General features: G+C 36.9%; 2 protein-coding genes across 3 annotated transcripts; one reads left to right on the plus strand and one right to left on the minus strand.

Moving 5' to 3' along the window:
• Window positions 1-574: 574 nt before the first annotated feature.
• On the plus strand, window positions 575-2,925 carry LOC104710821 (uncharacterized). Its single transcript, XM_010427481.2, has 6 exons — window positions 575-826; window positions 933-1,265; window positions 1,349-1,494; window positions 1,590-1,866; window positions 1,961-2,233; window positions 2,302-2,925. The coding sequence occupies exons 2-6, from the start codon at window positions 954-956 to the stop codon at window positions 2,779-2,781; spliced, it is 1,488 nt and encodes a 495-aa protein (XP_010425783.2). The 5' UTR covers window positions 575-826; window positions 933-953; the 3' UTR covers window positions 2,782-2,925.
• Window positions 2,926-3,035: 110 nt separating this feature from the next.
• LOC104710822 (ABC transporter G family member 38) lies at window positions 3,036-9,303 on the minus strand. Of its 2 annotated transcripts, none has more exons than XR_015566888.1 (21): window positions 8,900-9,303; window positions 8,677-8,797; window positions 8,411-8,499; window positions 8,161-8,245; window positions 7,904-8,063; window positions 7,751-7,827; window positions 7,517-7,661; window positions 7,127-7,428; window positions 6,417-7,015; window positions 6,168-6,328; window positions 5,977-6,080; window positions 5,765-5,900; window positions 5,615-5,686; window positions 5,422-5,525; window positions 5,042-5,340; window positions 4,619-4,909; window positions 4,459-4,542; window positions 4,250-4,383; window positions 3,771-4,170; window positions 3,435-3,689; window positions 3,036-3,343 (listed from the first exon to the last, which is right to left on the minus strand). XR_015566888.1 is itself a non-coding variant. In XM_087467106.1 (21 exons), the coding sequence occupies exons 1-21, from the start codon at window positions 9,205-9,207 to the stop codon at window positions 3,086-3,088; spliced, it is 4,218 nt and encodes a 1,405-aa protein (XP_087323232.1). In that variant the 5' UTR covers window positions 9,208-9,302; the 3' UTR covers window positions 3,036-3,085. The 2 variants fall into 2 exon arrangements, 1 of the variants encoding a protein (XP_087323232.1); XM_087467106.1 differs by having other exon boundaries at window positions 5,008-5,340; window positions 8,900-9,302.
• Window positions 9,304-10,049: the final 746 nt, after the last annotated feature.

Raw genomic sequence — 10,049 nt, forward strand, 5'->3', positions numbered from 1 at the left:
TTATAGGTGTAATTCTTCATGATCTTTTTGTCGTTGGTTTGCTATTACAATAATGCAGAAATATTATGTTTAATATTACGATAATATTATGTTTAATATTACATTTCATGATCTGTATGCTTTTACGTTTCATTATCGTTGGTTTAATATTACGTCAATTGTATATAGGCGTACAATGTCCTTATGTTCAATTATTAACAATTGTCTGCATTTGGTTTTGCAGAGCTGTTGCATCTGCTTGACTAGATATGGAGATGACAAAGATGTAAGAGAGCTGCCATGCGCACATGTCTTCCATGTAGACTGTGTAGAAAAATGGCTTAAAATCAATATTACGATAATGCAGAGAGGAAAAATATGTTTGTTATTATGATAATTCTGTATGGTTTGCTATTATACGTAGGGGTTGTTTTTTTTTTTCCAAATCCACCCAAATAACTAGGTCGAGACCAAGGATTTCCAATTCCTATATTTACAAGTAAAACATCTTTTCAAATCCATCTAAATCCAATATGAAATCAAATCCATACTCAAATCTTTAATAATGAATAAGGGGTCATTTTAATTAGGATTTAGAATTCATAGATCCAATAACATAGAATTTTAAAAAATATTTTAAAATGAATGATTGAATAACACATGATTTAACTTGGGTTTCTAAATCCATTAAAATCAAGCATCCAATAACCCCCTAAATCCCTTTATTCGTCTTTCCTTAAAGATACTTTTAAAACAAATAAACAAAGAGAAAGCCAAAAACCCAATCTGTCATTGATGCTCGAGAATTACATTCTCTCAATTGAAAGATCAGTTCTCTGTTTCTCAGGTAAAGAAGTTGGAAATTTTGATTTGCGTGCGATCAGATTATATCGTTTTTGTTCTGATGTTGAATTCTTAAAACCTCTTCCCTTTTTTTTTATTTCGTTTTCAAGATTACCCATTTGAACAAAACAATGGAACAAGGTCACGGAGAAGTGAAAAAGAGAGTAGCTTTTGTCCTAATCGATGGTTTAGGAGATGTATCAATACCAAAATTAGGTTACAAAACTCCATTACAGGCAGCAAATATACCTAATCTAGATGCACTTGCATCAGCTGGGATCAATGGTTTGATGGATCCAGTTGAAGTTGGATTAGGATGTGGTAGTGACACAGCTCATCTCTCTCTCATGGGTTATGACCCAAGGGTGTATTACAGAGGTCGTGGTGCGTTTGAGTCTATGGGTGCAGGATTAGCAATGTCACCAGGTGATATAGCTTTCAAGGTTTGTGGTGCTTTTAATCTTCTTGTTTCATAACATTGTTTTGTCATTTATAGTTTGTGAGGACCCTGTTTTTGTTATTGCAGTCTAATTTTGCAACTTTGGATGAGAAATCTGGAATTGTTGTTAGTAGGAGAGCTGATCGACATTTCGAAGAAGAAGGTCCTATACTTTGTGCAGCTCTTGATGGCATGAAACTTGCATCTTTCCCTGAGTATGAAGTGAGAGTCAGGTTGCAAAATGTTTTCCTGAAGCTTTGTTGATTTTGGGTGGCTTGTGTTTTTCTTGGCTAAAGGTTGGCTTTTTTTTTTATGTTTGTTCCTATAGATATGCAACGGAGCATAGATGTGGTGTGGTTGTAAAAGGGCCAAGACTTAGTGGGAATATATCTGGAACAGACCCACTGAAAGATAACCGTTTGCTTCTTGAGGCTAAACCTTTGGATGAATCAGAAGAAGCCAATCACACTGCTAAAGTAGTTAACGAGTTATCCAGGGAGATATCACGCATTCTTGTTTCCCACCCGATTAATTCAGAGAGAGCTGCACAAGGCAAGAATATTGCCAATCTCGTCCTTTTACGAGGCTGTGGTATTCGAATCGAGGTCTGTGTTTCAGAATCCTATTGCCTCTCGTAGAAATGCTTATTAGTGCTTTCATGTATCATCATCTCTGTTTACGGGTTTTGTATATATTTAGGTACCCCCTTTTCAAGAGAAGCACGGCTTGTGGCCGTGTATGGTAGCACCAACAAAGATTATTGCCGGACTTGGTATGTCTCTTGGTATTGACATTCTAGAAGCTCCAGGAGCCACTGGAGATTACCGGACGCTTCTGACATCGAAAGCAACTGCTATAGCCAATGCGCTCTCAGCTCCAATGAATCCCTGCCCTAATGTCTTTGTACCGGGAGAGGACGGGCACAAACCAGGAAGATCAGATGGTTATGATTTCGGCTTCCTTCACATAAAGGTAACGACCTTTTTTCTGTCTTTTATCACAAAAAATCAACGATCCTGTCTGATTTTATATTCTTGCAGGCTATAGACGATGCTGGCCATGACAAGGCGACAATGTTCAAAGTTCGAGGTTTAGAAGCTGTGGATAAGGCGATACGTCAGCTTGCTAAGCTTCTATGGCAAGCTGAGTCTTGTACAAATTACCAGTATTTCTTATGTGTGACTGGTGATCATTGTACTCCTGTTGAGTATGGAGACCACAGCTTCGAGCCTGTCCCATTCACAATGTGCCGATTAAGAGACTTTGTGAGCGCAGTTGGAGGAGAATCAGTTCTATTAGAGACGTCTTTGGACCCTTTTCCACTTCCAACGGTTGTGGAATCAGGTGAAGTTGTCACCGGAAAAGAAGAAGACAGTGGGAGTAGGGAAGCTCTTCCAGCAATTGGTGGAGATTCAGTTGCAGAGCTGAATGAGACTGCAGCTGCAAGAGGATGTCTTGGCCGTTTCCATGGCGGTGAAATGATGGGAGTCATCACTAAGTTTCTTAAACTAGAGGTATGATTTTATTTTCGCATTTTTCTTTGAGAATATTGGAAGTGTAATAAATCAAACTCTTGACAATATAGGTTTAGTTATTGTCGTTCCAAGTTGAAACATGTCTAACCCGGTTCTTTTGGTTTTATTTACATCACTTTTTTCCTATAAGGATTTGATTGGTAAGATGGTTCCAACGAGGACAAAGAGTTTGTTAAGCTTCCAGTGATACATTCAAAAACTAAATTACCAAAAGATATCATCCGATAACAAAAACCTAATTTCATAACAAACAAGTAGATAATGCGGTAATATTGGTGTTCACAAATTCTCATCTCTTCTGGAAATTCAGAGTCTTAACAGAGAAAGCATAAATAAATACAAAAAACAAAGAGAAAGCAATGAGGGCAAGTGAAACAACCCACAAGAAGCTGTATTCGTAACCATAATAATTTTTCATGAACTCAACAACCTTCTCACCCGTATCGAGCTGCGTCTCTACATCCCCGTATTGAGCTATTGTCGCTCCGTACAATCCCCACCACCCTGGACACACGTACGTGAACCATCTTAACCATACCGGCATTCTCTGCAAAATATTTCAATATCCATTTAATTGTGAATATTTTTGTTAAAACATTTTTAAAAAGAGGCTCGATAACTAAGGGTTGGTTACTTACTGGGCGAGGAATAGCAAATCCTGAAAAGACGTTCCATGATGTGGATATGATACCATTGAGTATCGAAGCGATTTCTTGATTAGGACTTACGGCCATGACCATAAAACCAGTGTATATAGAGTACAAGACGCTGATGAAGGTAAAGAATATGTTCAACAAAAATTTGGAAGCTGTCCATTCATATCCTATCATCCCGTAGACGATAGCTCCATAGATACAAGCTTGAGCCATTGTATATGGAATCTCGATTATCACCTTCAAAATGGTTTTCATGTTTTCAAGATTAGAAACCAAAACATGCATATGATAGGATTAATTGGTACAGAAATGAAGTACCTGTGAAAATGCATAGGGTAGAGCCGAGTACATTCCAGCACCGGCTTCTCGATAAAAAACAGTACGTTCAGCGATAGCGACAGGACGCACAGTTGCCGCACTTTGTGAGCTTAAGAAGCCAATAGTAGTTGACATTGCACCTACACTGTTGAAGATATCTTGTCTTGTTGCTTTTCTTTTGCCGAGGCTCCAAAAGATGACTCCATACATGATTCCAACAGCAGCCCCGAAACTGAGACGCACTGCGTTATAAGGAACATTTCTCCAATATGACTTGTGCTGTTTCCACAAGCAAGCTTGGAACTGAGTGAAATAGGATGTTGAATATTTTGTTGAGAAATGAATGTCTTGTGCATGAGGAGGAACCACGTTCAATTCCTTAATTAAATCTTTGTTTCTCCTGGCATCCATAGACAAACAATACTTATGAGATTTTTCAAGACTCGAGCAATGTTTTTTATGAATGCAACTCCACTTACATGTAAAGGCTTGAGTTTTTGTATATTTGAGCAAATCTGACACCAAGAACATCTTCTTTTGCCTTTGTTGTAACTTCAAGGGCCCATGTTGCTGGATTGTAACCTTCCTTTATTTTTCCTACTCCTCTTATTCCCTAAAAAGTATCTTGTTCAGTTATTGTGAGGAACGAGATGGTGTTAATCGAATAACTTCACTTATTATCTTTTACCTCAAAATATTCAATTAGTTGAGAGGAATGGTGGCCAATTGGACCAACATAGATCTCTTCTCCTCCTCTTGTCAACAAGAAAAGCTAAAAAAAATGAAAGTTAGGTGCATAGCTAAAGATAGAAGTAGTAAAAACACAAAGAGTAAAAATTCTGAGTTACCTCATCAAAGGATTCAAAAATATCGATACTCGGCTGATGAATGGTACATACAACAGTTCTTCCAGTGTCAACAGTGTTTCTAACAGTCCTCATGACAATTGCGGCCGCTCTTGCATCCAATCCAGATGTTGGCTCATCCATGAATAGAATAGAAGGATTGGCTACAAGCTCTACTGCAATTGTCATTCTTTTTCTTTGCTCAGTCGAAAGCCCACTAACTCCCACATGTCCAACCAACATCTCCCTCAATGCTTTTAACTCTATCAATTCCATCACCTCTTCAATAAAGAGCTGAAACGTTTCTATGTTAGTTAATTATATGGTTTCTTGAATCTTATAACGGTGATCTTTTGATTATACTATTATATAACTAAAACACTTAATTTTACTTCTCGAGTATGTGTGTCAATATTAGGGGGCAACCTTAACCACGCAGAATAAAGAAGAGACTCATAGACTGTTAATAGAGGGGAGTGGATGTCAGATTGTTCACAATAACCCGAAACACGGGCAAAGGTATCCTGTTTTTTAGGAACTCCAGAAACATGTATATCTCCGTGAATGTATCCTGTGTTCTTACGCCCGGCTAAAACATCCATCAAAGTAGTTTTGCCTGCGCCACTCACGCCCATAAGTGCAGTAAGAACACCCGGCCTAAAAGCACCGCTTAATCCATTCAATAGTACCAGTTTATCCTCTGCTATGCCCTTTTCTTTCATCTCCTACAAAATCCTCTTTATACAAATTATATACTTGAGTCTTTGAATAATCTCTTACGCTTATTGAAAATGTTATTCACATACCTTGGGAGTATCAACAGAATATGTGATGTTCTCAAACGTCATGTATAGAGGCTTGAATGGTATAAGAACTTTTTTGTCGTTGCAAGTTCTCGTTGTTGCCACTCCTACATATTTTTAACCATTTTTGTGATCATGATTTTTTTAAAGGAGATGAAAAGAGAGAATGATTGCGTCGTTCTTGAATAGTTTTTACCCGTTATAATATTGTTGCTATCAGTCTCTCCACATTCATCTGGTATAACGGCATACTTGGATACTCCATATTCTACAAAAGTAAAAAAATTTACGTTTAAAAGTATTGATCTAATACATAGATGTAGGAAGAGTAAGTGAGGACACTCACGTTTAAGATAAGCCAGACTCAAAGATGTAATAACGTTGGACATGATTGTAGATACGATCAATGCTAAAAGTCCAATCCAATACCAGTAAGTTTCTACAAAAAATCCTCGCGATTTTAAGACCGCAACTCCTAGACCCTGCATATATTACATAGTAAAGTTTGGATCCGAAAAACTGTGTTGACAACTTAAGAAACGGTTTCCAGAAAATTACATCTTTCCAGGACTTGCTACGGAATTCGTTAACCGAAACAGCTGTCTGTATATACATCATTGGTGATGTCCAATACGCCCATGTTAACCATTTGTGCACTTGATCTGCGCATCACAATGCATCACTAATTAGCTTATGGATCATACACTTAAAGAATGAATATGGACAACAACAACCTCCTTAAAACTTACTTCGCGACAACACATAGCCGCTGAATGTCATTAGCCACATCACAGCAAGACATCCCATTGTGTTTGCAACCACATGATTTCGAGTCACTGCACCGATGCACCGAAATAGTCCATACGACATTTGTCCGCACAATGCTAGAACTAAATAATGTTTAAAGATCCTATAGTAACAGAAACAAAAAAAGAGCAATTAATAGTAAAAATATATAGAGCAAAGAAAAAACTTATGGTTCGTTAAGACAAGCTTACGATGTGATGGTAAAATCATATCCAATGAAGTAATAAGTAAAGAAGACCACAATGAAGACTTCAACGAAGGATAAAGGGAAGGTTATGATTGAGGTTGGTAATGAGAAGGCCCATGATGGGTAAAAGCTGAAATGGCGTTGCTTGTAGAACACTGGAAGCTTATCAATAGTCATGGGAAGTTCGAAAAACCCAGAGAATACAATCATTTGCACTTCCAAATAGATAGCTCCCATGTATATGATTCCATCCTCTACCGTACTGTGATGTTCCTTTTGTTGTGAAAACACAACTGTGATTATAACTGCATTGATGAAGAGCTGAAGTGACTTCAAGAGAAAAGTGCGTAAGTTCCTCTTCATGAAAATTCTTTCTCGTTCTAAGCATGTCTTTAGTAGCTCCAACTTGCTAGCTCCATATTTGGTCCTTGTCAGGGCTGCTCTGTGATTATCCCATCGATCAAAAGGCGTTGCAAGCTGGGACTGTATTGTGCTCCCGAAATGGTGCATTTTGAAGCCTTCCTTGAATTGTTGTGCTGATACATAACGATATGGCAGCTCTTGATTAACCCAATACTGTTCTTGATCTTTCCTGGATAAAATCTAAAAATGAAAAAGTGTAATCTCTCGATTAGTATATAATGCAAAGTAAAATATACATATATATATATATATATATGTTTCACTAAAAAGTGTTGTACTCGGAGAACTCACTTCCTGCAAGTAATCAGCTATCCCTTTTCTTTGGGGACACTTAAACCCCATAGATTCAAAAAATTCGAGGACGTTTTCCCGAGGGCCTTGGTAAACGATGTGGCCTTCTCCAAGAATAATGACATCATCGAAGAGCTCAAATGTCTCTGGAGGAGGTTGAAGAAGAGATATAAGAGCGGTTTTATCGAAAACATGGATCATTTGCTTGATGCTCTTGACGATCTGAAACGTCGTCGAGCTATCTAAACCATCTGATATGTTGTCCATGAAGAAAGCTCCCACTGGTCCAACCAACATCTCACCTACACACAACAAACCAAAAACCTTAAGAACACATTTCAATACCGTCGAAACACTATTAATAAGAACTCCTCATCGATCTATCGATACCAGTCGTTACGCGTTTCTTTTGCCCACCAGAGATTCCTCTTTTCATATGATTCCCAACTATCGTATCAGCACACATCTCAAGTCCTAAGACTTTTAAAACGTAATCTGTAACTACATACTCCTTGTGACCTTTCATAACCGATGCCTGTAAATAATATCATAAAATTATAAAGATTCAAAAAAAAAAAATCTATTTTAACTTCTCTCAACCTACCTAATAATTTCTCTTTGTACCTTCATTAACGCATCGAGGTAAGGCTCTGGCTTGATATTTAAGTCTTTCTCCCGTCTCAGTAACTCCGCAAGCATATCTGTTCTCAACCATCCATGTCAATATTCAGTTTGGAGAGATCATTACAGAATAAAGAGGATCATGTTTTTTTATACCGTAGCCTGTTCCCACTCCTTGGCATCTTGCAGAAAATTTTAATGTTTCTCGAACTGTTAAGTCCGGCAAGTGAACATCGTATTGGTCAATGTAGCCGGCAGTTCTTTCTGGCACGAACTCATGCAATTCATGCCCATTGTATGTCACTTTCCCTGTAGACTAACCATTCAACAAGTACACTATCATATCACTGCTTCATACCAATAAAAGCATTTTTTTTGGATATCTTTCAAAGATTGAAGTAGTGTCTATTTACTTTTAGTCCAGTTTCTGTCTTTCCAGACAATGCTTTTAGTAAGGTAGACTTTCCAGATCCCGGTGGTCCCAAAAGTAGAGTCAGTCTGTGTAGTAAAAAGAGACAAAATGAGAAATTGATTCATTTTTTTTGTAAATTATATGGTGCAAAACACACAAATATCTCGAACAATATCAAAATATCATAAACGGATTTAGAATCGAAACAAAAAATGAAAGAAAAAATAGCTAGCTAAGGATGGTTGATGAACCTGCCGGGTTTGATGATCCCGCTCACATCCTTAAGAATGGAGATTCTCTTTTTCTGAATCCTAAGAACTCCGATTTTCGTCCCAATACCCTTTTTTTTAATATAAAACTAGACGATTAGGCGAGATCAGAGAGATGCCAAAAAAGATGGCTTTACAAATTAATTTCTTGCTATACAAGAAACGTAATGAGGACTAAATGGATTTGCAAATGATTTTTTTTGTTGTTGTTATACAAACAAGAAATCCAATGAGGAAGGAGATGTTACTTTTACAACGTTAACGAATGAGTTCATGACTGTGGGAACAGCTTTTCTTCCTGCATAGGCTTCTGTGGTCAGGTTTAAATCCTCAAATCGGACTTCTATCGTTGGTAGATTCAAATAGACTCTGGTTTTTTTTTTTTGTGCAATAGTAACAAAAAAAAAGTTTATTATCTAACAGATTAAACAATCTTACACATAAGAAAATTATATTTTTAAGTAGATTTACCTATCGAAACGACTCTTTAGCCTCTGTAAATACTCTCCATGCCAATCCTCGTCATCCATCGGCATCACTCTATCGAATAACTCTCTTCTCTCCGCGAAGCCAAGATCTTTCATGTCAATCTCCTTGAAACCTCCTGTGATCCCTCTAAGAACAGCCTTCCTTGCCCGGTCGTACGTCGGAAGACGCTGCAACTTCTCCATAGCCGCTACGTTCATGGCTTCCTCTTCGTCTTCTTCTTTGATTTTTCGGCGACTACTCGCCTTGTTCATCATGTTCTCTTCCTCTGAGCTTGCTCTGTAGTGTGCCATCGCTTCTTTTCTCGTTCAGTCTTTCTCTCACAACTCTTTTCTTACCTGTGATTAGAAGCTAACAGGACAATTGAATTTCATAGACCCCTGATTATTTATGATACACTGAATCCCATGTACAATTTTGAAATAATTAAGATGGTGTGGATTCTGGTGACTAGTGTAATCTAGATCTATTTATTACTGTATCTATGTATCATTGATTCAAATATTTGGACTATATCTAATTAATGAATTGACCAAATCTTAAACAGATTCTATACCCCACCGAAATAAAACAAATGTCTGCATTCATACAACATACACTAGATTAAGACCCGTGCTAGAGCACGGATTGAAATTATTTTTATTTATATTATAATCTTATATAATAAGAGAAGGTTTCTTCTGAACTTTGTTTGAGAAGATGACATCTGGCGCTTTATATAGCTGACATGTATCCTCATATTAATTTTAATTTATAATTTATTATACACAAATGTTTAAGATCCATTGCTAATTAAATAAGGCCACAATTGTCAACTTAATTCCTTGGTAATTAAAAAATTTGCTTTAACAAACAAACAAATAAAATCTGAACTTGCAGCCCCTATGTTTCTCTTCCTCCCATATAATATTTAAATTGAAACTCAAATTTAGTTTTAGTTTTGCATTCTGCTTTTGAAAACGTAAGTCATGCCATCAAAGTAAAATAAGTAATTTGATAATTGTTTTCTTATTTACTTTAATTAAATATTAGTAATCTGTTTTCCATAAAATTATACAATATAATTCAATCTCTAATTACTTTTATTATTATTAAAATAATATTTTTCCCTCACTACTGGGAATCAACACCCCCA

The sequence above is a fragment of the Camelina sativa genome, chromosome 9, assembly GCF_030686135.1.
Source record: "Camelina sativa cultivar CO46 ecotype springtype chromosome 9, ASM3068613v1".
Taxonomy (NCBI): Eukaryota; Viridiplantae; Streptophyta; class Magnoliopsida; order Brassicales; family Brassicaceae; genus Camelina; species Camelina sativa.